Genomic DNA, 27,838 nt, shown 5'->3' on the forward strand with positions numbered 1-27,838 from the left:
GCAGAAAAAAAAAAAAAACTAGATCAAAATGGCCTGCCCATGAATCCTTCTGCCTGGGACAAAATCCTCCAGACAAAGTAACAATAATGATACTAACACAGGAGAAAACACTGCTTCGAGTGCTTCCTTTGCATATATGTAAAGTCATTTAGTTCCTTCACCATATGAGGTAGGTTTCTAATATTATTTCCAATTCTCAGATGAAAAAACAGAGGTTCAGGAGGGTTCAATAACTTGCCTAACTCAATACAACTAAGAATCACAGGTGAGATCTGTATCCGGAAGTCTGGCTCGTACCTGTCGAATCTGACATTTTCTCTTTCACTCTACTTGGGGATCCGCTCAAACACCAACTCCTTGGAGACGTCTTTCTGTACCTCTGATAGCATATACTCCCCATTCTTCACCCTGACCTGCTGTACTTTCTTCACAGCATGAACACTGCTTGACATTGCACCACTACACAGGTGCATCTGCTTATTAATTCTCTCCCCCACCAGAAGTGAAGCTCTAGGACAACAGAGTCATTAGTTTTCTGTGGCATGTCCAGGAACATGGCCTGATGCATCAGAGGGGCTCTTTATATATTGACTGGATGAACTGAATCCCATACCAGTATAGGCCATTCAGATGAAGAAATCACTGTAACAGTTCCGTGGAAAAGAAAAAAGGATTTCGACACTCAGTAAGGAAAAACTTGGGTGTGGTTCATCAAAGACACCCTCCATAAGCACGCACACCCTTTGTTTCATGTCGCCAGGGAAGGAAGAAACACATTTCCTCCCCATGCCAAGGCTGTCCTGGTTTGCATTATCTTGTTACACCTGCCCTGCAGGAACCACCCAGAGGCCCAAGTGTTCTTGCTTCTTGGCATCTCTTCGACCCCCTGCTGGTTCTAGGGCTTCATCTTCCTGTGGGGCGCCATCTTCTTGCCAGCTTTGGACCATGAGCTTTGGGCAGGCCTAAAGCCATGCCTGGGACCTAAGCACTGGCCAGTAAAAAACTGTATCTTCTACCCTAGTGACTGCTTCAGAGGTTGGGTACATAGCTTGCACTAGACCAGTGGGAGAGTTCCCTGGGACAATTGCTAAGAGTGTGATGTAGAGAGGCTCTATTTTGACAGCAGTTACTAAATTGGCAGAATGGAAGTCTGGACACATTGGGGTCCCCCACCTGTGAGGAGAGCCTGTGGGGTGTTCAGTCTCATGCAATTACTGTAGGATGGAAGGGGACCTTTGCAAGACTCCTGATTTTTGATAATAAAAACCTTCTCAGAAAGGAAGTACTAATGTAAACCTTCACCTTTAGTGGCCGACAGTCCTGAGCCTGGACTTTCCAGAAATAACTTTGAGAGACGTGTCTAGAGAGGTGGTCAATAAGAAACAGGAAAGCGATCTCTACCAGAAAAAGAGAAAGGCAAGAATAAAGGGCAAAAAGGCAAAGCAGTGGTCCTGGCCTCCTGTGCTCTCTGCCGCCTACCTTCAGGTCCCTGGAGCACTGGAAGAGAGAGGCACAGGGCCTTTCCTCCCCTCTGTGCTCCACCCCAAACTAAGAGGTCTCTGTTTTTATTTGAGAATCTGGCCCTAGGGAGTAAGAGGGGAGTTTTAGAGGGACAGGAGCAGCCATGAAGGTACTCCAAGGCAGAATGGCCACTGTGGGGATCTAGTCCCTTTCAACAGGGCATTCCCAGGAGGGGTGGGCACTGGTGGGGCAGGGCTGGAGACAGGACCCAGAGCCACCACTCCATCCATGCTTTCTCCCCGGGCTTCTAGGAGTGAGCAGGGCAGGCCGCACATGGGGGCAGAGCCCTGTTGTTAGGAGTGACGCTTCAGGAGTTCCTGAGGAGTCAGAGGAAACAAGGTTCCCATCCCATCCCAGCTGAAACCCATCTGCTGAGCTTCCAATCTTGGCTCTGCAGCTGTGTGACCCTAAGCAAGCGGCTTCGTTTCTCTGTGCCTCAGTCCCCTCTGTAGGAGCCTGGAGATAATAATAGTTGTGACTTCACAGGGTTGTTGTGAGTTAATCTGCAGAGGGTACTTGGGCCTGCATTTGCTAGCCATCGCCAGTGCTCTTCTTCTATTTTTGTTAGGTCCTAACGCCTAACGTTTCCCTCTCTGTACTGAGGGCCACGGCCTGGATGTGGTCCAAGAAAGGCTGGCTGGGTCTTCTCTGCCCTCCCTTGCGGCAGGCTATGCTCACACCCTGGGCTGCCCTGCATCCCAAGCAGCTGCAGCCTCACCGGCTGACTGTCAGAGGCACGCAGGAAGCCTAGTTCCCGTATGGGCCCTTGCCAGCTGCCTTTCCCTGCTTCTGTGAGGACGTGTGCTCAGATGGGGCAGCAGGAGCCCAGTTCTGGAGAAAGGGTCTTGCAGAAGCCTGGGCTGGGGCGAGCAGAGAGGAAAAAGGGGACAAAATGGCTCAGCAGGCAATGCAACGTGGTCCCTGATAAACATCCCTGATGTCAGATAGTCCTCTGAACTAGTCCTGAACTCGAAACATCTGGAAAAGGGCTCTGCTGTTCCACATCTAAGCGTTCCTTTTTAATTCCCCCCTCTAAGCCCTGTAAGCCCTCCTTGGAGGGTGTGTGTGTCTACTGCTGCTCTAGCCTCAGTCTGTTTATAGGACTGTTTACTCTGCTGCGCGCAGGCAAAAGTACTGTTGCCCTAGCAACGGCTGCCTGATGCAGAGTCCACTCTGGGCGGCTGTATAAATATGCAATATTTGTATAATATGGTCAGAGCAAAGCACCAGGAGATGGTGGTATGCATGATATACAGAGCACACCCTTTCACTGTTGCAGGAAAATTAGGTTTCACAGAAAAGTAGATTGAGGAGAAAAAAAATATCCAGGGCTGTATTTTAACTACAGCAATGATAATACTGCAGGCCACGGAGGTCCCCTTTTCTGGTAAAACATTGATGCCTTTTTATGGATTTAAGTGGGAGGAGGAGGGAATGCCAATCAAAGTCTCGAATAGCTAGAAGGAGAAAGAGAAGAAAACAGAGGGGCCTTCTGAGGGAGGCATGCTGTGGTGACAGACATATTTTCTCTCTTCCAAGTTGGTGAGCAAAAATTCTAAGCGGTGGTTCCTGGAGAGGCTTTTAAGCCTCAATGGAAAGGAAGAGAAGAAACAGCAACACCAGTGAGAAGGAGGTGTCATGGCTGCAGGTAAACTATCTGTGCACTCAGCACCTGCTGGCAGACCAGAATCCAGGGTGAGCAGCACTGGGTCTGAAAGCTTCACTGCTTTCCCCTGACACAGCCCATCCTGTCCTTCCTCATGTGGCCAGCGACCTGTCCACATCATCTCCCTGTCTCCTAACTCTTACCATCAGAGCAGGTCTGTTTCACTGTTTTGATCTTGTGAGAAATGAAAGCTGGTGGGCCCTTGGTTGAGGTATCAGGCAGTGAGAGGGTGAGGCCTTCAGAGGAAAGTGGATCTGCACATCACCCAGGCCCCCAGCAGGGAATACTGCTGGATAATACTGCTGCATAGCAATGGTGAACTCTGGGCCTACGGGGATCCCAGCTCAGAAAGCCCTCACAGAAGCAGGCCAGAGTCTGTGGGACAGACTTCCCAATGACAAACGACCACTGAACACATAGTAGGTGCCTAGTCCATAAAGCTGTGATTTTCATCGGCTCACAAAGCTCTCCACATTACTAGCCAGGTTTTCATTCGATTAATATCACTTCTGATGAAGCAAGGAGACAAAGTCACCTCTTTCTGTTCCTGATAAAATCTTTGAAGTGGGGCAAAATGGGCTCCCAGACTGATTATCTCCCCATCTCCCCTCTAGAGGTAAGAAGCTGGCAGCTTCTGAGCAGATTTCTTGGAAGAGCACAAGCCATTGCGAAGAGCAGGCTGCTGGTCTCACAGACGTTCATCCCCTGCCAACTCTTTCTTTTCCTTTTTAAAGGGTGGCTCATTCTCAAGGTGCCAGAACAGGCAAGTTGAATGAAGAAGCCACAGATGCAGCATGATTTGGAATAGCACTGAAGGGTTGAACAAATCGGTTATTTGTAAAAGGGAAATGATTTCCACCATCTCAGATCTGCTGCTTATTTGGGGAGTTGAGAGCTTATAAGCTATTTCAGGTTCTCTTGCTTTGTATTTGGCTGGGTCAGCTTTTGCTGATTTTTTTTTTTTTTTAAAGACATGCTTGCCAGAAACCATTTGGTTTTCTTGACTACCTCTTCCTACCAAGAGGGCTATTTTGGTTCCTCCCTCCACTGATCCTCAAGTTTTCCAAGATGTGGAAGACATCTGCTTATATTTTCCCTCATAGTTTCCTTCTGAGACCTCTCCTTGTCCACTCAGTAGTGGGGCTGTATATCACATAACCCTATTTTGGGGTGGGAGGTGAGGGTTATGATGCAGGCAGACAAACCAAAATACCCTATTCTCTTTTTTTTCCAGGATGCAACACATGACCAAACCAGGGATGATAAGATTCCTATTGGAAGGAACTGATTTAGATACCAGAACAGACATGGCCCCATTCCTTTTGAGAATGTGAGTGCTAAGATTATGTATAAGCGGGGAGTCCTCTTAGCCAGCATGTGAAGACAACTTCCTTTTTAGCAATGGCAATAGAAGGCAAGCAGAGCTGACACAAAAAACCCTCAGACTTTGTCTAAACCCTTGAGCCATCCCTACCTGAAGCAAGAATACTCCTTGGCCTTTCCAGTAACAGAAGCCAAGAAATTCCCCTGTTGGCTTCAGCCAGTATGAGTTAGCCAAAGGGCTTCTAACTATATCAGACACTAAGTAGGACTGAGTCAAACACCAAGGGCTGCCTCACCTATGTGTTGGGCACAGGTGTCGCAGTATTCTGCATACAAGGACTCGAAGCAGTGACAACAGTAGGGCCTTCCCTCTTTCATGATGTAGCGCTGGCCACCAAGCACGGTCTCGCACTCAAAGCAGCAGAAGTGTTTCATGTGCCAGTGGCGTCCCTCGGCTTCTGTGCATTCGTCTGCAAAGATGATCTGGAGATGGGGAAGCCAAATGATGAGTGTTTAAGACCCAGCCCTGAGAACGCACTCAAAAAGAAAACAGCTATAGGGGCCCCAAACTAGAAGGATAGGAAAGCAGGTCCTTCCCACCAATTATTAACAAAAATCTCTATGTCTATGAGTATTCCAGATCTATATCCGTTTACATAATTAAGATTTGCCCCAAGCACAATTAACCTCAGTTTTTGGCCCGGCCAGATATTAATTGAACTACATTTTAACAAAAGAAATAATCTACCCTGAAGAAGATAAAGCAAGATCAGAAACTGACAGCTCATGGGCACTTTGGAAACACATACATGTTTTACGTGGCTGATGCACAATCTTTTTAAAAATAGGAAATGTCATATTAACACCTAGAATCCTGGTTTCTTTGTCAAAAACACAGTAGTTGAGAAGGATTGCTGCTGCTTCCAGATGAGTGGTGAGTTCTCCAATTCGGTCATATTTTTCACCACTCACTGTTGTCTTAAAATGAGTTACCTTCATGTACAAAACCTGCCTTGCCCTCAGAAGCACTTGTGTTTTGACCTCTAATATAGTCTTTAAAATTTCAAAGCACAGACTTCAAAGCTTACTACAAACTATAGTAATCAGGGCAGTGTGGTCCTGGTATAAAAACAGACGTATAGATCAATAGAAGAGAACTGAAAGTCCAGAAACAAACCCAAACATTTATGGCCAACTGATTATCAACAAAGATGCCAAGGACATTCAATGGGGAAACAACAGTCTTTTCAACAAATGTGGCTGGGACAGCTGGATAACCACATGCAAAAGAACGAATCCGAGCTGTACACAAAAATTAATTCCAAAGAGATCAGAGACCTAAAGAGCCAAATACTATAAAGTGCTTAAAAGAAAACACAAATATAAATCTTCAGGACCTGGATTAAGCAATGGTTTCTTAGCTAGGACACCACAAATGTGAGCAACGAAAGAAAAAAAAAAAAAACAGATAAATTAGACTTCATCAGAATTAAAAACTTCAAAAGACATCAAGAAAGTGAAAATGTAACCACAAAGTGTGAGGAAAAAGTTGCAAAGCATGTATCGGATAAGGAGCTAATATCCAGAATATACTAGTAGCCCCACAATAAAAAGAAAAATCACCCAATTAAAAAAACAAAAACAAACAAACAAACAAAAAAACAGGCAAAGGATTTGAATACACCATTCTCCAAAACAGAAGATACACAAAAAGCCAACAAACACATGAAAAGATACTCCATGTTATTACTCATTAGGACATACATATCAAAACCACAATGTGATGTCACTTTGCACCCACTAAGATGACTACAATGAAAAGTACAGTATTGAGGAGGATGTGGAGAAACTGGAAACTTCTTCAGTGAGAGTGGGAATATAAAATGGTATAGCTTCTCTGAAAGAAAGTCTGCATTGCCTCAAAAGTTAAACACAGAATTGCCACATGACCCAACAATTCACCTCCTACAGATAAACTCAAGAAAACTAAAAATAAAAGTCCATGCAAAAACCTGCATATGAATGTTCATAGCAGCACTGATCATAATACTCAAAAAGTGGAAAGAACTTTAAATGTCTCTCACCTGACAAATGGCTCAACCAAATGGGATCTATACGCACAACTGAATATTATTCAGCCTTTGGAAAGAATAACGTATTGATACACTATGACATATTAACTCTGAAAACCTTAGGCTAAATGAAAGCGGTCAGACACAAAAGATCACACATTGTCTGATTCCACTTATGTAAAATGTCCAGAATATTTGAAAACATGAAGAGAAGAGATTAGTGGCTGCCAGGAAGGGGGAGAAGGGAAATGACTGCTAATAGATACAAAGTTTCTTTTGGGGTAATGAAAATGTCCTGGGATTAGACAGCAGTGAGAGTTGCAAAACTTTGTGAATATACTAAAATCCACCAAATTGGACACCTAACAAAGGTGAGCCTTATGCTAGGTGAATTACGTCTCAATAAACAAAAATTTCAAAACACTTCAATCATCACGCTCTATCTGCCATTAGATAACATAAAGCATGAGGAGCCCTCCTTTCCAAAAGTAGAAACTGAGGCGTGAAAGTAAAGTGGCCACGTGAATTCAGGTGGACCTGAATTTATTTTCCCAAATACCCATCTAGAGGGTCTCTCTAGAAACATCACCATTAGCATTAGAATACAAATTCCTTAAGGCTGGTCAACTTCTTCCTAGAAGAGCAAACCCCTCCAAGGCAGGCAGGAGTGGGCTATGGATGAAAAGGGGGAGTCCTGCTTCCAGAAGCCCATACTGCTGTTTGCAGAGGCAGGGGCAGACAATCAGAACTCTATTCTGTGTAGGAGGAAACCCCTATCCAAGATCTTTCCCAAATTATTCCCATAAAAGTGGTCAGGTTTAGAGTACTCTCCTTTCTCCTCCAAACTTGAAAAAAAAAATTTTTTTTTTATAGAAATATAAGCTCCAAACTTTTGAAGCCAAAGCAGATTTTCTGTACTTGCAGCTTACAGATCCTATCTGGATGTGCCCCTGGTGGGAGAAACACCAGGCACAGGCTTTATGTTCTAGTCCACTGTCTGACCTGGAGTCGCAAATTCAAGTACCTCTCAGACCAGGGAGTATGCACCTGCCTCCTCAATCCCCATCCGGACGCTTGTAAATTATGGGAACACTAAATAGTGCCATCAAATGTCTCTCTTCTCAAACCAGGTTTTTCCCGTTGAAGCTTAGGATTTGGAACTATTTTAAGACTTAAGTGCCCCACAGTTATTGATGATTGATTATTCCCTGGGACTCGGGCTGAAATCTCAAGCTGCACGACGCCTTCCTTTGAGAGTCTGTAACTGCCCCAATGCCAGAGACTCTCCTCAGCTACAGAAACTGCCTTCCTACCTGGATGCCCAGGACACTGGGACTTTTGGACATACTAGCAACCGGGGATGGGTGGGGCTTCTCTTGCAAGGCTCTAATATAAGAAGGTGGAGTGGCCTATGGTTTTCTTCTGTGCAGGAAAGACAGCACAGGACCAAGTGTTGCCTCTGGCAGAAGCGAAGGGCAATGGGCGGCGCTGGGAGCCCCATGCAGTGTGCTCTGACCTCGTCACAGGCTGCGCAGCGCGGCTTCAGGCACTCGGCGTGGTGCCTGCCACAGTAGATCTTCCCATCTTGGTAGAAGTAGATCAAGTCCACCAGCAGCTCATTGCAGACAGTGCATATGAAGCACGGTGGGTGCCAGCAAACACCGTGGCCAGCGCGCGACGCAAACACAGCGATGTCCCCGCCGTTAATCTGGCCTCCGCACTGCAAGGCAAACAGACACGTCAGTCCGCACGCCGGTCCCTTCTCTCAGGTCCCACGCGCAAAGGCTCTAAGACCCCCACAGCCCCCTAAGAGCGGGTTACTGCACTCTTATTCTCAAGCTAGTCACCGTGCCACCTGCTTTATGCACGTGGCTGTGCAGGGTTCGCTTGCCCTCCTTCCCACACCCCTTCCTTGCGAATAAGACCAAGATGAAGTGACTGGGAAAATCAGGCATGACAAGTTGGGAAAGAAAGAAAAGCTCCTTTGGCACAATGACACACAGGAGCTCTGCAGCCGGAGGCAAGCTGACAAGTGAGGAAGGTGTCTGTATCTCCTAGGAGCTCCCAACTCCATTCGGAGGCACAGCCAAGTTGAATGCCACAAGCAGTAGGTTTCACGGGTGGGGGTGGGGGACAGGGAGTGGAGCAGGGAGTGGGTTCATAAAAGTAATGATTTCTCCAAAGCCTTTCGGGCATGCTTTCAATCTGTTTTATCTAACGTCTATTTATCTAGTCTTTTTATTAATTTTTTATTTTTATTTATTTTTATTTTTTATTTATTTATGATAGTCACACAGAGAGAGAGAGAGAGTGGCAGAGACACAGGCAGAGGGAGAAGCAGGCTCCATGCACCAGGAGCCCGATGTGGGACTCGATCCCGGGTCTCCAGGATCGTGCCTTGGGCCAAAGGCAGGCGCTAAACCACTGCGCCACCCAGGGATCCCCTATTTTTTATTTTTTTAAAGATGTTTATTTATTCAAGAGAGACAGAGAGGCAGGGACATAGGCAGAGGGAGAAGCAGGCTCCCTGTGGGGAGCCCAACATAGGACTCCATCCCAGGACCCTGGGATCGCGACCTGAACCGAAGGCAGATGCTTAACCACTGAGCCACCCAAGCATCCCTGTTTACCTAGTCTTGACTGCAAAAGCACCAGGTCTAAGGCCACACTAGGGGAAGGACTTCTTCCTCCCACCTCTCCTATCTTCTCGCTTCTGTTTCAAAAAGGAACAAGGCAGTATCTCTGATATCCCATGTTATGGCTGAGGTTGGGCCTTGGAGGGAGGAGTAAAGTGTGAGCTGGGAGGTCCAGGGAAAGGCTCTCTGCTGACCATGGCATCGGCCCTGACCTTCAGGGGCTGAGGGTCTAGTTCCTTGGCCCTGTGTGAGTGGCTGGCTCTGGGGAAAATGTCTGCAGCATAGAAAAGATACTTCCAAACTTTTCCCAGGTCATGGCCATCATGTGGGATTAAACATTTCACAGGAAATGAAGTAAAGGTCTCATGCAACAGTCTCGGGGAGCTCATCTGTGGTAGTGACCAGACAGAAGAAGAAAGACACTGTTACAGAAATTACTACCCTTGCCTTTTAGACCATTAGTAGACCTGGGATATGTACAGCGCTAAAACGTAAACTGAGGCATATTAAAATTTGCAAGAGTTTACTTGGTTAGGAGGGCTCTACCTATCTGGAGCGAGCAGAGAGGTTCTTATAGAGAAGACGGGGATGCTAGGCAGGGACATTATTTAACTGGCTGTAGCTTAAGCAGTTCCCTTATTTGAGAAAGGCTAGTTGCCTATTGTCTTAAGTGTCATTTTTCTCAATACTAAGACATTGCCTTTGGCTTGGTTTTGGTTTGCTTAAGTAGCTATGAAGATATCAGAGACACCTCAGTGTAATGGCCTCCATGCTTAGTTCCTTTAACAATACAGGATCCTATATAATCCTCACCTTAGTTCCATGATGTAGACATTTATCACCTGCATTTTGCAGATGACAAAATGGAGGGAAAATAACATGGTCAAGGTCATCTGGCAGAAACAGGAGTTAAACTTTACTGCCTCGGTGCTCTTGTCACTATTTACACTACTTTTGATACTTGCTCACGAAACGATGCCCAACTTTCCTTTTTCCTTAGGGGAGTCGAGCTGGGCTGGTCCCAGGAGACCCATCTCAGAGTGTTAGAATTCCTGATTTAAGGACACTGAATCTTTTATCTTTATTTTAAAAACTGCTGTTAGCATTTCTTTAAAGGTTTTGTTTCTTTATTTTAGAAAGAAGAGAGTGTGCTGGGAAGAGGAACAGTGGCAGAGGGAGAGAGGAACTCAAGCAGATTCCACACTAAGCAGGGAGCCTGACACAGGGCTTGATCTCACAACCCGAGATCATGATCTGATCTGAAACCAAGGGTTGGATGCTTAACTGACTGCACCACCCAGGTGCCTCATATTTTTCAAAGATTTATCTATTTGTTTATTTGGGTGGGGAAGGAGGGAGGTATGGCAAAGGGAAAAGGAGGAAGAAACCTCAAGCACACTCCTGCTGAGTGTAGACCCAGATGCAGGGCTCCATCCCAAGACCCTGAGATCACAACCTGAGCTGAAACCAAGAATCAGCTGTCCAACCCACTGAGCTACCCAGGAGCCCCTCTCCTTTTCTCTTTTCTCCCAAATCTCACATCTTAACCGCTGACCACTTGCATCTCAAAGGTGAGTATCGAGAGTGAAGACTCCACTGCCAACTTTCTGGTCCTGTGGCTGCCCTGTTAAGTAGCTTCTCCATTCCACCCACCTGAACCTTCTCATCCCATCCCTCTGAAATCTCCAAAGAGGGCCACCAAATGGCACCCACTCCCCTCAGGTAGGATCTCACTTTCTCTTCACTAAGCCAGCTCATGCATCTTCAGTACCTGAATGGTTTTCTTAAGAGCTTAAGGAGTTGGATGAGGCTTTCCAAAGAGCAGCACAGCCAAGAGCAGTGCCATAAATGATGATCAACACCAGAGACTCCTGTGTCCAAGAGGAGGGAGAGGGAGAACCTAGGCAGGCTATATTTCCACATTTTTATATTTAAAAATCTCTGCCACCATGCCCTAAGCACTCTGTAGGATTGTAGGAGAAAAAAACAAACCCAGACTCTCCCAACTTGGTGAGGCCCTGGGGAGAATATAGGGAGGCTGCTGCATGCATTTCCCTGAAGAACCCTCAAACCCAAGGAGATGACCTTTTACCTACCTCTCCCCGCTTTAAATAGTCCTTGGATGATCCCACGGTTCAGGCAAATTCCATTTTCTAAAGCACTCATTTTAAAGCATAAATACATCATGTCATTCTTGTACTTAAATCTTTCCAATGGCTCCCCATCTCCTTCCAATGGCTTACACAACTAGTCCTCCATGAACTCTGACTTCACCTGCCACCTCTCTCCCCTCACTCCCTCTGCTGTGTCACAATGGCCAACGTGCTGTTCCTTGAACACAACAGAAATGCTACTGCCTCCACCTGCCTCTGAGCTGCCTGTTCCCTCCCCTCTCTGACATCTGTAGGACCCACTCCCAGAGTTCCTGCAGGCTCTGCTCAGAAGCCACCTTCTTTTTTTAAAAAAAATATTTTATTTATTTATTTGAGAGAGAAAGAGAGAACAAGTGAGAGAGAACATGAGTTGGCGGGGGGGGGGGGGGGGGGCGGTGGCGGCAGAGGGAGAGGGGAAAGAGGGAAGCAGATTCCCTGCTGAGCAGGGAGCCCAATGTGGGGCTCTATCCCAGGACCTTGGGATCATGACCTGAGCTGAAGGCAGATGCTTACTTAACCCACTGAGCCGCCCAGGTGCCCCCAGAGGGCATCTTCTAAGTGAGGCCTTTCCTGACCACTTTCCTGAAAATTGCAAGCTCTCTACACTCCCAGTGTTTGTAGCCTCCTTTCTTGCTGTACTTTTTCTATCCTCTTTATCTTATTGCTTGGCTTCTTCCCCTAGAACGGAACTCCTTAAAAGGGTAAAATGAGCCTTCAAATCTTTTGTTCACCAATGTATCCCCAAGAGCTAGAACTGTGCCCGGCCCATAGTAGGCACTCACTAGAACACCTATTGAATGAAGGAATGCGTAAGAGGATGTCAGAGCCATCCCTCCCCCTTCCCTGGAATCCATTCTCACCTGTTCACAGATAGCCCCTGTCATCGTGACTGGGAAGGGTCTGACATTCCCTCGACCCAAGTTTTCACGTTTTCTCTGGTTGCTGAAGAGCTTTAGCTCCCTCTTCTCTTCCTCATCCAGGGAGTTGCAATATCGAACCTGAACAGACACAGAGGTGAGTCACGGAGGATGTTGTACTTGCTCCATGGGATTTCTGAAGGAGTTTTCTCCTTAAGCATGCTCCTATTCAGTTTTACAGCACTGCCCTGCACTGTCCCACCGGCAGGCTCCGGGCTGGTCAAAGTGAGTCTCTACCTGAGATGGCTGATGGCCAAAAGAACTTACCAAAGGCTCCAAAGTCCAGAGCCCAAGTCACAAGAAGGCTAAAGATTCTGTAATTGTCTCTCATCCTTACTGCCCTGCTCTACTATCCCATTAAGATCCACATCATGTAGGGCAGCTCTGGTGCTAGTCAAGATCTGGGGCTTTTTCCTACTTTAAAAATGATGTGGATCTTCAAATGGATTGTGGGGTCCTAATATATTCACCTCCATGTGTCCACGTCAGTGATCCTTGACACCAAAGGATGGCTCCAGGCCAGCGAGCCAGAACAGCTGTCAGAGGGCTCGGAGTTTCTGTCCTCCCACCTCATTTTGGGAAAATGGGGAACCAAAGTCTTGAGGTGGAGAGGTTGGTCCAGAGGTATGCGTACTGTTTCCCAGAAGTCCCTGCATGTTTATCTGTGTGCAGGAGGGAAGGGCTGCCCACTGGCTAATCCATCAACTTTCGTAAGATCTTTTCCTTCTTGTTCAACACAAAACCTCACAGAGTTAAGGGAGGGACACTATAGACACTCAAATCTAGCATTTCCCAGTCTCTCCTCTTATTAACACATACCACGGAAAGTCTACCGTAGTCTTACACTATTATTTACTTAATATTGTCTTTAAATTGGTCTCACTTTTTTAAAACCTGAATACATTTACTAAAAAGAAAGTATATTATGACTATAAATTAAAAGTCAGTATCACCTACAAAACCCAGGACGTGACTATAAAGCGAAACAGTGTGAGAACAAAATCATGTTGTTAGATTTTAGCTACTTCTGCTCAAGGGAGATCCTGAAATGGAGATTCTTAATGTGGTTACTGAAAAGTGGAGACTGGTGTCAGAAAACTGCTAGCCCAAACTGAAATCCAACCCCCTACCCCCACCCCCTGGGGCTTATTCAACCACTCAATCCTCAAGGAATGAAGCACAATTTATTTATTTTTTTTCATAAATTTATTTTTTATTGGTGTTCAATTTGCTAATATATAGAATAACACCCAGTACTCAATTTTAAAGGGAGTGATTCTCTCATTACTTGGCTCACTTTCACTTATGGCCGTGTCTAGGTACCACCCAAAGTTCTGTGTCTGCCACACTTTGGGAAACGTGGATCTAATCTCATCTTCTGTCTACTTTTGAATAATCTGAACTGCGGAAAGTTAGGTGAAATGTTCAGATGGTTGTATGATGGTTAGTGGGAAACTTTTGGACCAAGACTGTTGCATTGCATCCTAGCTGGAAAAGCAGTGCAGCTGTCTGTGTCTCAGTTGTTTCATCTGGGTGAAAGAGCAAATGATCAGATATTGACTTTAGAATCACTCTTTGTCCTCAAAAGGGCCATGTCAAGTGGGCAAAATCTGCCCACTGGGTCACATGTAAGGAATTCTCACCAACAGGAAGAAGGAGTTTGAATGGTCTCTTTTCATAAAACCACATTTAACTGTAAATAGAATAAGTCATTAAAAGCAGAGAACAGATCACCTTGCTCTATCAAGTAAAAAAGTGTTAAAAGAAAGTTCTTGTGTGGATGTCCCTGCGAACACCGCTGTGACCTGACTAGCCCAGAATATATGGTTACACCACTGACATTTTATGGATGTGCTTTTAAAGAAAGGCACTCCCCTCTTGCTTGTAAAAACCCGCATTTTCACTTCCAAATTAGTTAGCTGAGCATCGGGTTACAGTGCTTGCTCTCAGCTTTAAAGGAGAAAACATTGTTTGTATTTGTTTTATGAAGTCAGAAATGGGCGACAGGAAATTGTGGTTCTCTTTCTAGGGACTTGCTTTAGTTTTAGTGAAGCTTTTGCTTCACTTACTCAAATTTATCTTTGAAGCTTTTGAATTATCCCTTTTGATCTGAATATGGGAAGATAAAGACTAAAATAGCACCTACTCATTTCCCCAGAGAGCCCAGCTTGTGGGTAGAAAGCTGGGGTCCAGGCTCTCTAAAGGGGTTTATTTCTCCTTTCAATTTAAAATTATTTAAAATGCAATCAGTTAAGTGGACAATTGAATTCTAGAGAATGACTAATTTTAGAAGACAGATACTTAAAAATTAATTTCTAGTTTAAAACCTAGGTCCCTCAAGCTGGATGATCTTTTAAAAATGTATTCATGGATTTCCCTTCATGAGCAATTTGCCTTCAAAGATAAGAAATGCCTACTTATTATAATGCCTTGTATCTAGGTTCAGGAAAAAAGGACAGCCTGTAAGCCATCCTTCCACAAATGGTGACCCTGCAAAGTTGGCCTTTATTTTTTATTTTATTTATTTATTTTTTAAAGATTTTATTTATTCATGAGAGAGAGAGAGAAAGAGAGAGAGAGGCAGAGACACAGGCAGAGGGAGAAGCAGGCTCCATGCAGGGAGCCTGACGTGGGACTCGATCCCGGGACTCCAGGATCACACCCTGGGCCGAAGACAGGCGCTAAACTGCTGAGCCACCCAGGCGTCCCCAAAGTTGGCCTTTAAACGACAAAAACACAGACATTCAGAGCTGTAAATTTGGACATGTGATTTCTACTTCAGCATAACGTGGAAAACTTACACACTTATTTAACAATGAAACAATGCTGAGAATTCCGGAGAATCCCACCGTTTTTGCAGGGCTCGAACTGGCCCAGGGAATTGCAATCAGTTAAGGGACTCCAGCCACCAGCACGTTCTTCTTCAACTAGGGAAAAACCTGGGCTTGAGCTTTTAACTTTTAGTGCTCCCTGGATACCCCAGAACAGCTAGTAGTGCCAGGCATAGAGGTGAATCCAGTCCATAATGAGATCTGCTTTTCAGTAACACTCTCCAGAAAGTGTTGGGCAGTTTCTTTTGGCTCTAATTAAGGAAGCAAAAGTCTAAAATGAATGGCCAGAGTTTTTCTTGAGAGATCTCACTGACCGCAGCATTCTGATTTTGAAGTAGGTAACAATTCACAGAACTTTCGAAGAAATGGCTTCATAAAGTCCCACTAGCCCCTTACCTCATTGTCATGTGGCGGCAGCTGATGTAGTAGCTGCTTGATTCGTAGTTTCTCTCCAGGACTGTTGACATAAGGAACCTTCTCTTCTGGAAGACAGCTGTAGTACTGGTGAACCTGAAGGATAGAAAGCACATGGATTGCTTGCCCATTCGTCAAACCACTTGCCCATTCCCAGCCCCCCTAGGAAGACGATTCCGGCAGCAGGACACAGTGTACTTCGCTGTTTCCACCCTTCTGAAGCTCAAGGGCATATGCATTTCTCACTACAAGCAGCCAAATTCATTTTTGAATAAAGAGTGGGGCAAATCACCCATATCCCGGGGCTTTCCCCCTCTTGTAAGGGAAAAAACAAAGCCAGCAAACTCTCCTAGAAAAAGAGAATTCAGCAAATAAGTGGGTGGACCCAAGGGTAGGGCTTTGTCGGCAGGCTCCCCCCCAGAGAGAGCAAGCAACTTTACCATTTTGTCTGTGTCTCTGGCATGCAGGCACGCACCGTGCCTCCCTAGCCAAAGGGATGTGTCAGTGCCTGCCTCGCACTGGGGTCAGAGCCAGGCTTTGGCACTCGGTGAGCTGCTGGGTCCCTCAGCCTCCACCTACGTTAAAAGCCCTCTAGGTTTTGAGTGCTTTGGAAGGGCAGGTAGCATTTCACATTGGTCAGAAGAGAGAGTCACCACATCTGGGATACCGAGTATGTAATTAAAACTTGCCATTAATGTATTTTTGCACATTCTAAAATGCTCCCATTGACAGCTGTTAGGATATATTCTCACACTTTCTGGGGTTCATTCAACTCTAACAAAGATTTGGGAAAGCAACTAATTTTGCCTGAGAAAAGAAAATAGACATTCTACTATCCAGCTGTATGCAAAACTAGGGTCAGGAAAAACTGGCCAAAACAGAAGGTACGCTATTATCCAGGAGAGGTGCGCGCGCATGCACACACACACACACACACACACACACACACACACAAATCCCACAAGCTCAGATGACATCATGGAAAGTTCTTTTCAGCTATCTCTTAGCATCATGACCAGCTCTTGCGAAACAAGGCATTCATTCAACAAGACACAGAAGACAGAAGACTTGTGGCTCTAAATTCATCAAATTTGTTCCACTCCACAAACTTGGTCTTTCCCTTGAGTTTAGGAAGCCCTGGACATGTTTCGGGTATGCTGGAGCACAGAGCTACAAAGGCTTGGTCTACTCTGATCTCCAGAAACTAAATCATAACTTTTAAAAGGGGAGGGGAGGGAAACGCTTTGCAATGACAAGGCCTTAAAACAATGTGAAAGCCACCTTTATTTTCGTAACAAATGACTGTAACCATTCACCATCGTGTGCATATTACTGTCTTAGGCAAAGCCCAGAGGCAACCATAAACAGACTGCTTGTCTTAGACTAGCTGGCTTTCTCAAGACAGGGCCCTCAACCCCTCCCTAGAGGCACCTGGCAGGAAGCCACATTCTGGGATGGGAAGGAAGGGCTCCAGGTTTTGAAAGCAGCCCACAGGTTACCAGCACTCTCTCCCAGAAGAAATGAAAGCCCAGATCCCGAGTTCGTTTGGGATTAGATGCTGGCCATGGACCCATCAGAGACTGGCCCACCATTTTGTACTCAGAGGAATCCGTGCATCGTATACATGATAGCAGGTAAATGCAGGCAGAAAGCAGAGGCCTGTGTCTTGGGGAATGGGCCTCACCTCCCAAGCTGAGAGATGGCTTGTAGCAAAGCCTCCGTGCAATGTCCCTTTGTCCTTCTCACAACACCCACTCCACTGACAGAACCTCAGAGACAGATGCTAATAAGAAGAGAAATCACTGCAGATGCTTGATAGTAGACTCCAATTTGAACACGATGGACCCTCCCCTGCGTTGCCCCACATGACTCACACACCCCTCTTCACTGCCCAGAGCACAGGCATCCCTGAGAGTCCCAGTGACTCAGCACCTTAAGTCAAGCCTTTGCTGATACTGGCCACAGCTGAGCCTAGTTGGAATCTTCCTTGTCTCTTCTGCAGCTAGGCCAGCTCCTCCTGAACCCCAATTCTTGGCTCGGTCACTTCCCATCTCTGTGTTCCTGAGCGAGTTCCATAACCTCTCAGAATCCTCATCACAGGACTGTGGCAATTAAATCAGAGTGAAGTCTAAGCACTTGGCCCTCAATGACAATCAAAAACATGAACACATAGCAGCGAGTCTATTATCTGGCCTGCATGCTCCCAAGGGAACAATCCAGATTTTCCTGGCCTCCCCTCCATTTTGAGAAATAGAGCAATACTGTTAGGTTGCAGAGTGAGACCAAGCCTGGAGGCCCCCAACAGCCTTTGTCTGAGAAAGAAGGCAGCAAGGAAGAAAAAAGTTATTTAAGCTAGTTTGATTTTAGAGGGGGAAAAAAAAAAGGCAGATTCTTATAAAGATGTGGGCGTTCTCTTGAGAAACCCAGCAGTACAGTGGGGCCTCATGAGGAAATGGGACCTGCTGCTGGAAGGTGATTGGTAAGGGATTCTTATCTCTCTATGCCCAGTGTCCTCTCATCTCTGCCCTAATCTTCTTCCTCTGCAGACCTGTTCCTTAGCTTCTCAGAGCTTAAGGTTTCCCTTAGCACCTGATCTTACACAACTTCACGTTGTGTCCATCCTAGACTGACTCACTTGGCTCAGTTTTGAAGATGCCAGAGAAGGCCCCTGCTTACCCCATCTTGGGCAAGGTCTGCACCTGCTGAGTGGATTGTAGAAGTCCCACCCTGTTTTGAGACTGGCGATAAAGGAGTCCCAACATGTCAGGACTGGGTGAAAGCAGAGGCGACTGTGACTGGAGACCTCCAGGGACGGTGAGCTAAATAAATACCCTGGCATGCTGAAGTCCGTCCTAAAGACTTAGAATTCTTATCTCAACAGAGGCAGTGGCTACTCTTCAAGAACATAACTCCATCCCTCCTGCCTGGGTCATCTTGTGTTGCCTTTTATAACTCAAGCCTACTGATCAATGCTGCAGAAAACACGTCCTTTCTACTACCAGCATTCCATAATTTCTTGAATATAGAATGTACTAAAAATAACTCCTCAGGAGGCAGTCCACAGTATGGTGGATGACTTAAAAACTTACCTAGTGAAACGCACCATTATTAAACCAAATCAGCTGAGATTAACTAACAACCGCCCAAATCATCCCCGTGTCACGTGGTTGGTGATCCACCTTGCTCTGAGGAAGGGGAATGAGTTGGTTCTTCACCACTTGCATTGGTCCTTCCACCCCTTGGTTTCTGTGTCTCCTCCTGTCTTCCCTCCTCCTTGAGGAATCCAAGCTCTTCCTTGAGCAAAGGGATGGGAATGATGGGGAAACTCCCCTTTTGAATTCCCAGTCTGGCTCTGGCTAAACACAGAACTGCTGCATGTAAAATTCCTCTGGCGTTCTCCAAAATAAAACTACTGTGTAGCCCAAAACAAACAGTCAGCAAACCAACGGTAAGGGAAAAATATTTAGTATACTTTCTGGCACTACGGAAATTAAATTTGGCACCACCCCTGAAAATCCTGCAGATTGCTCATTTTCATCTAGCCATGTTTCTCTTGTTAATTTTCACAAGCAAATAATCAAATCCAATAGAATTTTGTCAATGATGACCATTACCACCAGTCTATTACCTGGTATTAACTTTTTCCTCCTGTGTATAATGAGTATCATTCTCCAAAAGCAGAACTATGGAATATGCTAGAAACTTTGTTCTATTTACTCATTACTCAGGTAGAAGTGTCCTGTGATACTGCCTTGGGTCGAGCTGTATGAGGTCCATTTCCCCCAAACAAAAGCATTTTGAACACAATCAACTGGCTCAGGAAAATGAGATAGCTGAAGGCCTTTATTTACGGTGTCACTCCCCACAGCGAGGTTTGGCAAGAACTTCAGTCTGTGTCACATGGATTGTAAGAACTTTAGTCAGTGTGCAAATAAAATCTACAAAGCAAGGCCTCACCCAGTTTGAAAGACTGGGTTTGTTAGAAGGAACTGCACATTTGACAGCATTTCGGCCTGGGGAGAGATGGAAGACGGCGGGGTTGGGGTGTGGGGAGTCAAATGACTCCCTGTTGGAGAGAAAAGTGTGCTAATTAAAAAAAAAAAGTGTGAAGTGCTTAATTGAGAGCAGTGGTTCTCAAATTTTAGCTTGCATCAGAACCACGTGGAGGGCTTATTAAGACACATTTCTAATTCCGCAGGACTGCATGCGGTAGGGCCGGATGGTTCGAATTTGTAACGCCTTCTCATGGGATGCCCCTGCTGGTGGTCCAGGGAGCATATTTTGAGGGCTTTAGAGTCATCCAACTGCTGTCCCTCCACAGCCAACCCTGTGAGGTTGCCGGGTAAATGATGGTATGTCTATGCTCTCCAGGAGACCCAGGAGGCCTAGAAAAGGGGAAGGAACTTGTTGGATCTCACTCAATTTTGCAAGGGTTTCTTGTCACACCTACATGTATGCCTAAGAAGGCAGATTTCACCAACTGTGGCAAGGATAAGTACTAAGGGCAAAGCATTACTGGGTGGAACATTTTCCATATCAAAAGCATCCCTGTTTTCTTCAGAGTGGGAACCCAACAAAAGAGTTCTACTTTCTTGATCTCAGGTTCAATGTCCTTCACCCTCTACATGAAGGAAGGAATCAATGAATGTATTTATTTACTGAGCAGCTCTTATGCCAGAAGTGTTTTTATACACAGTATCTCATGAACCCTCCCCATACACTGGAGTTTGGTACATGGTACTCATTAGACAGAGCATCACACAGCTAAAATGTGGGAGAGCCGTTTTTGGACTTGGCTTCCTCATCCTCTCCTTTTGTTTTTCGTGGATTCTTGGCCTTCTTTATCAAGAGAAAAAGAGACTGGCAGATGGATGAAAAGGAACTAAATACCAGATATAGTAGATTCCCAGTATTATGACTGACCACATAAATGATGAACACGTTTTCCTTTGGTGTTCTTCAGAAAATAACCAACATATGGTCCGAAAGGAACTGGCAGTAGGTAAAAAAAAAAAAAAATGAGGTACTCCAAATGGAACTGTCTTTCCACACAATACCATGCAATGATGGTATAAGGGAGTTATGGCAGATGTGGCTGCCTACACTCATCTATTTTCCTTTCCTTCTTTAATAAGAATACCAAAATCCTACTTACAGCATCAGTGTGCCCAGCTTAGAATAATATGTTTATACCTCCCTAGTAGCTACGAGTGGCCATGCAAATAAATTTTGGCCAATGACACATACCATGTGACTCCTGGGAGAGTTCTTTTAAAGGAGCTGAGCAGTTGGCAAAGGTTGTTTTTTTTTTGTTTGTTTGGTTTGGTTTTTTTTTTTCCCATTCCCCTTCTTACTGTTTCCTGTCTGGAATATAAAAACAATGGCTGGAGCTTCAGCAGCCATCTTGTACCATGAAGTTCTTTATTATAACATGTAGCACCATACCAGCTCTGGACTGTCTATCTCTGAACTTCTTTTACCAATGAGAGAAATAAATGATTTCTTTATTTACAGTCTCAGTTACTAGGAACTGAATGCAATTCCTAAGTGATACAGCAATGGTTTTCAAATGTTAACACACTGCAGAATCATTGGATGTCTTCAATAAGTATTATCTCCTTTTTCATTCTTCTCAGTCTGAAAAAAAGCCCAGAATTCTATATTTTTAATAAATACCTCACACCACACCAGGAAAAACACTGGTTTAAGAGGAAGGCAAACATGACTCCATAAGGTGAAGATAAAAACTCCTGAAGTGTAATCTCTGATGTGGGATGACACATTTGAAAGGCTTTCTAAAAGCCCTCTTAACCCAGAGACTAACTAGAAGATTGGACCTTTATTTCACACTCTCCCTCTCCTGCAGTTTGAGAAGCTTGGAATCTCAGTTAATCTACCTTAATTCAGGAAGGCAATATCTAGAATATGCCTGAGGTCTCAGAAGGCGGGTACTATAAAAAAGGGAAATATGCTGCCTGAATTTGTGGCACGTGGTGGTTTTTATGAAAAGTGCACACTAGTTCCAAAATGGAGACCTAGAGAACAATTGGGGAGCATTACAGCTATAAGCAAGTGGTGATAGGCTGCTTTTAAGGACCCATTTGTTCACTGTGTCCCCACTTGCCAGAATTTCATTACCCAAGCAAGAGGAGAAAAGTAGTGTTAAGTGGCATCTAAGAGGTAAAATTGTACCAAGTTTGGCTTCTTTCCTTTTCTCCTGGAGACCCACATTATAATTTTAATTGGTTTACTCAGGAAGTAATGTAGGAAAATAACAGCAGTCTAATACCTAATGCCTAAACAATGCCTCCATCATGCTTTAACTCCCATAGGATTAGGATGAAAAAATCAGAAATAAAAGCTCATACGAGGTATTTTTAAAGAATATTTCAGAGGGCTTTTTTTTTTTTTTTTTTGCTTTTACCCAATGTCTGATTCAACATTAAATCATGTGGACATAGGTTTAAAACATACCCAGAATCCAGTCATTTTTCCATACATCTCTAGGACCATTTAGCCATGACTGGTTATTGCCATGGCTGCTTCTGGATCCCAGCTTTCACCTTTTGTTCCCCTGAAGGTGATACTCTATTCAGCAGCAAGAACAACCCTATTTGAATATTAATCAAGTCATGTCACTTCTCAAAACCTTTCATGACTTCCCATTCCCCTCTGATTCAAACGCAAAGTCTTTAGTGAAAGATCAGGATCATGCCTCCTTAACCCTTGGCTGATCATATTACTTACGATATTCCTGTGGTTCAGTTCTACTCCCAATAGCCTCCTTGCTGTTCCTCTTACCTCAGGGCCTTTGTACTAGCCATTCTCTTTGCCAGGCACATTCTTCTCCCCACATACTTACATGATGCCCATCCTCACTTTCTCCAGTCTTTGCCCAAAGGACACCTCATCAGAGAGGTCTTCCCTATCAGAGAGGCCTACCTTAATAAATCAGCTACCTTCACCTCTTACTCTCGAGACTAGTGCTTCTCAAATGGGTCTAATGTTGACCCGCGGGGGTTATTTAGGAATGTCTGGAGACATTTTTGATTGTCACAACTGGGGTGAGTGGATGTATATGTGCAAACATGTGTGCTATTGGCATATAGCACACATGTTTGGTTGAGGATGGGGATGCTGCTAAATTTTCTATGATGTATAAGATAATTTCTACAGTAAAGAATAGTCCGACTCAAAATGTCAGTAGCATTGAAACTGGTAAAAACTTAATCTGCTTTTCTTCAAAGAATTTACCACTGGCTGATGCATAATCTACTAATTCATTATCTCTCTCTCCCCTCTAGAATGTGATTACCTGGTATTTTATTCACTATATAGTTCCAGATGAGTATAATACCTAGCAGGTGCTCAACACACGTTTGCTGAGTGAATGCATGCTGTGTTCAAATCTCACCTTACTGCCTCTTTGGTTTATCAAAGGATTTGGACAGATACATGGAGCAAGAGAAGTGAGGTTTCTGGAGGAACCAGAGTCAAGCTCACAGAGCTTCTCTTTCATCCCATCAAAGCACCTACTTTGTCACTGAAGGTTCCTGGTGTAGGGGGATAGAGGAGCAGCTAGAAAGATGAATGGAATACCTGACATGGGACTGTTTCTTTCCTTTCTTTCTTTCTTTTTTTTTTTCTAAGATTTTATTTATTTATTCCTGAGAGACACAGAGAGACAGGCAGAGACATAGGCAGAGGGAGAAGCAGACTCCCTATGGGGACTAGGATGTGGGACTCGATCCCAGGACCCTGGAATCACGCCCTGAGCCAAAGGCAGATGCTCAACCACTGAGTCACCAAAGTGTCCCAAAGGGACTGTTTCTATAAAAGGAAGGGGCCAAAACAACACCCATGTGTTTTTGAAGCTAGAGAATTTAAGTTGAGTCAACTTTATTCAAATTAAGGAAAATAATCACATTATGTTCTAAGTAGCTCCTGTACTTGCAAATCACATGAGTTGTTCTGCCTGTATGCCTGTTAGCTCCACACACTCACTCTTTCCAAACCTTTTAAGTTTTAAATTTAGAATACTAGAATATTAAACTTCAATGTTTAGTTAGAAAATACTTTCCATTTAGTTTGGAGCATTACCTGGCAGTTATTTTACCTGTCTAAAATAATAGGTCTCTGCCTATTTTATTTCTCTTTCTCTCTTGCTGTGTCTCTCATGAATAAATAAATAAAATCTTTTGAAAAAGGAAGAGGTCCCAAAATGAAAGAACTTGGCATTTAAACACTTACCCTTCAAACTACAATTACATAAAGACTCCCCTACCCCAATTTTACCAAAACATTCTTTGCAGAACGTCTACACATTTGCATACATGCCCTGCTAAAAATTCTTCAACAGTTGCTTACTTTTTTTGGTAACAGTTTCAATATTGCCTTTAGACAAAATATACACATACATATGCATGGAAAAAGCAGGATGGTAGTTTCCTATAGTGGTTAAGTGTTTGGACTCTGGAATCACATTGTTTGGGTCTGAATACCGGATTGAACACTCACCATCTGTACACAGTTGGGCAAATTACTCTATCTCTTATAAAGTCAATGTCTCATCTGTAAAATGGGGACAATAATACTCACCTTAATGTATTGCCATGAGGCTCAAATGGTATAATGCAACTAGTGCAGAGGCAGACACACAGCAAAGGCTCTATTTCTTAGCTTTGAAGCAATCAAATTCATAAGTCATAAATGCCTGTGTTGTGGATTGAATTGTGCCCACCTGTTCACACACTGAAGCCCTAACCCCCAAAGTGATTGTATTTGGAGACAGAGCCTTTAAAGAGGATTACATTTAAATGAGGTCAGAAGGGTGGGGCTGGACTCAGAACGAACTGATGTCCTTATAAGAAGAGGAGGAGACACCAGGAGTGCACATGCACAGAGAAAAAGCCATGTGAAGACACACAGAGGGCAGTCGCCTGCAGGCCAAGAGAGGTCTTACCAGAAACCAGTCCTTCCGGGACCTAGATCTTGGACTTCTTGCATCTAGGACTGTGAAGGAATAAAATGTGCTGTTGAAATCACCCAGTCTGTGGTATTCTATTAAGGCACCTGAGCAGACTGACAAGACTGTCTCCTATATGCAAGGAACAGTTCAGTCCTTGTGGGGAAAGGATACACATACAAATGACCGCTGGATGAAGGAGGTTGTATTTGAGTACGGTGTATAAGACAAGTACGAAAGTCACCATGATGCAAGGTTAAAATAATGCAAGAGCCATCCAAGGCAGACAAAAACACTACAAAGTTTTAAAGAACAATAAATCAAATGCCTAAATTGGTACATCTGTCAACCAATTTCCGTGGTGGAAACAATCCACTGTGGATGATTTCTAGCTACCTATGTGACATCACTGGATGTGGGCCCAAGAAGAGATGCAGAGTCGTATCCATTATATACGGTATTTCTACCACATGGATATAACAGATGAAATAAACCCAAGAACACAGACAACCATGAAACATAGGAAATTAATTATGAAGGGATAAGTTCTGAGTATCTATTACTTTATTTTTAATATAAGTTTAAAAAATGGCTGAATTTAACAACTGGCTTACAGAATTCCTGAAAACTGATCAACTGGATCTTGTGAGGCCAGTCAATTCCAGCACACCACTGTCAGAAACTTATATTGTCAGTTTCTTTGGCAAACTTTCTTTAAAAAGGTAAAAACACTAGGAGGCCTGTAAATACCTAAAGACTACTTCAAAGGGCATGAAGACAACCCATCCAGCTCTAGCTCTCTCTTTGATGGTTCTGGCAAAGAGCACAGTGTGCCAAGTCATCTACTTTCCCTGATATATTCTTCAAAATATTTACAGGTCACTCTGCTAATCCTTTCCATATTCCCTCCATCCACATGCCAAAAACTCTGCCCTTTCTTTATACATCTTTTCCTTTGCTCTCTTCTTGTTTCCTTCTTAAATCCCTGGGCATAATCCAGAAGTCAAGAACCTTTAAAAATAGTTATTAATGTACTGGCAGGTGTCTGATTTTCTCTTCTAAAGTTAAAAAGGATTTGAGTTGAACATATGGTCAGCATCCACAAAATAGAAAAACAACAACAAAAACCCCATCTGAAACCTTAATAGAACTCAACTTTTTAAAAACTAGCCTGGGAATGGCCAATGGTGTTCTAGTAGGTCAGTGATTCTTACTTTAAAAAAAGGAAAAGATTCTCCACTTCTGGGATATCCACTCAAACTTCAACTACGTTACTATTTGTCTACAGAAGAGAGAAACTGCATTTGATATTTAAGGTTTGAGTCTTCACTATGACAGATGCTAAGCTTCAACTGTGACCAAGTTAACTAAATTCTCTGGGCTTCAGTGTCTTCATTTCTAAGACTAAGTACTCATCTTGCAGGGTTGTGAGGATTAAAGGTTGATGACAGAATGAAAATACACTTAACTGTAAGGCCATACATATATAATTGTCAGGTGAATATTATTACTGAAAATAAATACAGTAGAGATTAGAATTGTATTGCATTACAACGGGACAGCTAGTAATAACAACCTAAGTATAGTGGTCTAGGGCCAATATGGCATTCTGTAAAAACCATCAAGCATTTAGGTTTTAGCTTTCTGTACTACTACCCTAACTATTTGTGGCATCTATTCGCCAAATCACAAAATGACTGCTGGAGTTCCAGACAGCATATTCACATTCTAGGCAAGAAGATGGGGAAGGCCAAGGGGAAAATTACCTATCTCCCAGTTGGATCGTAACATTTAAAGAGATTTCCTAGGGGATCCCTGGGTGGCTCCGCAGTTTAGCGCCTGCCTTTGGCCCAGGGCGATCCTGGAGCCCCGGCATGGAGCCTGCTTCTCCCTCCTCCTGTGTCTCTGCCTCTCTCTCTCTCTCATAAATAAATAAATAAATCTTTAAAAAAAATTAAAAAAAAAAAAGAGATTTCCTAGAAGTACTATCCAACTTCTATTTATAACCATTTGTCTATACCAAGTTCCAGGAGAAGCTAGGAAATATAACCTCTAGTTAAGCAATTGCTGTCCAGAAAAAAAATCAGGTTTTGTTCGTAAGAAATGAGGAGACACTGACATTGGATGCATATGTAGCAATTATGTCCCAGTAAACATATGAGTTTTGAGTTACCTCTTCCCTAGGTGGACTCCTTAGGAGTTTCCTATGTGGCATGTTTCCTGTGTGTTGTTATTGTTTCTGATTCTATACTTCATATACAACATAATTAGCCCATTTTCCTCCTCTACTAAAGTACAGATTCACAATGTTGTGTAAAACCATTTTGAAGAAAATTTAGAAAGCAGCAACAAGAGAAATTCTACAACAAATTCAATTTTTTAACTACCCAAAGTGATACATAAGGACACAGCTATAATTCTGTAAGAATTCTTCCTTAAATAAGAGAATGGTGATTACAGGATGCTATTGGAAACCCATTTGAAAATGGAAATGCATTTTAACATGGTTTTAAAAGTTGGTTAGGGTGCCTGAGTGGCTCAGTCAATTAAATGTCTGCCATCCTTGGATTGAGCCCCACATCAGTCTTACTTGTATGAGTGGGGAGCCTGCTTTCTCTCTCTCCTCCCGGCTCATCATCTCTCTCTGTGTCAAATAAGTAAATAAAATCTTAAAAAAATAAAAAAAAAATAAGTTGGTTGGGGTGCCGAGTGGCTCAGTTGTTTAAGCATTGAGCTCTTGATTTCAGCTCAATCATGTTCTCAGGGATGAGCCCTGCAAGGGGAGGATGAGTCCCCTCTTCCCTATATACTCACCATGTGTGCAGGCACGTGCTCTCTCTCTCTCTCACAAAAGAAATATATACATATATTGGTGATCTTTACTTGGAATCAGTTCATTTAAGGCAGTTTCATTTCTGCCCATTAAATGATGGTTGTGAACCCATGACAAAGTATGAGAAGTAAGGGGCTCCATATATAGTTCCAAATAAGTATTTCTGACCACCATGGCTATCGTCAGCCTGAGTTCCACTGACCTCTCCATTAAGTTTCAAATGTATCATGGATCCAATAGCAAGAATTTGAGTCTCCCCTGCTCTGAGAGGTCAAAAGATCAGTGAAGTAATACCTTGGCCTAGATTTCAAGGTTAGATATGTTCATAAAACCCTGAGTGTCCTATTCTGTGCTATTGTGGAGAAACAGATGGAAAGGAAGGTTTGGTTTTGATGACCTAGATTACGCCACTGTAACAAACAACAAAATATCACTGGCTTTGCACCACAGTCATTTTTTAATTAAAAAAATTTCTAAATGTTCTTATTGTGGTAAAGCATATATAAG

General features: G+C 43.8%; 1 protein-coding gene across 3 annotated transcripts in view; it reads right to left on the reverse strand.

The window, feature by feature from the left end:
* The window catches only part of PRICKLE2 (prickle planar cell polarity protein 2), a 321,321-nt gene that overhangs the window by 43,038 nt on the left and 250,445 nt on the right, over positions 1-27,838 (reverse strand). For all 3 annotated transcript variants that reach the window (XM_041760924.1, XM_041760925.1, XM_041760926.1), the window contains 4 exons: positions 15,516-15,629; positions 12,232-12,369; positions 8,099-8,302; positions 4,807-4,993 (listed from right to left, as the gene is read on the reverse strand). In XM_041760924.1, the coding sequence (XP_041616858.1) occupies positions 4,807-4,993; positions 8,099-8,302; positions 12,232-12,369; positions 15,516-15,629 (643 nt within the window). The remainder of the gene's footprint in view (positions 1-4,806; positions 4,994-8,098; positions 8,303-12,231; positions 12,370-15,515; positions 15,630-27,838) is intronic.

This window comes from Vulpes lagopus, chromosome 7 (genome assembly GCF_018345385.1).
Source record: "Vulpes lagopus strain Blue_001 chromosome 7, ASM1834538v1, whole genome shotgun sequence".
NCBI lineage: Eukaryota > Metazoa > Chordata > Mammalia > Carnivora > Canidae > Vulpes > Vulpes lagopus.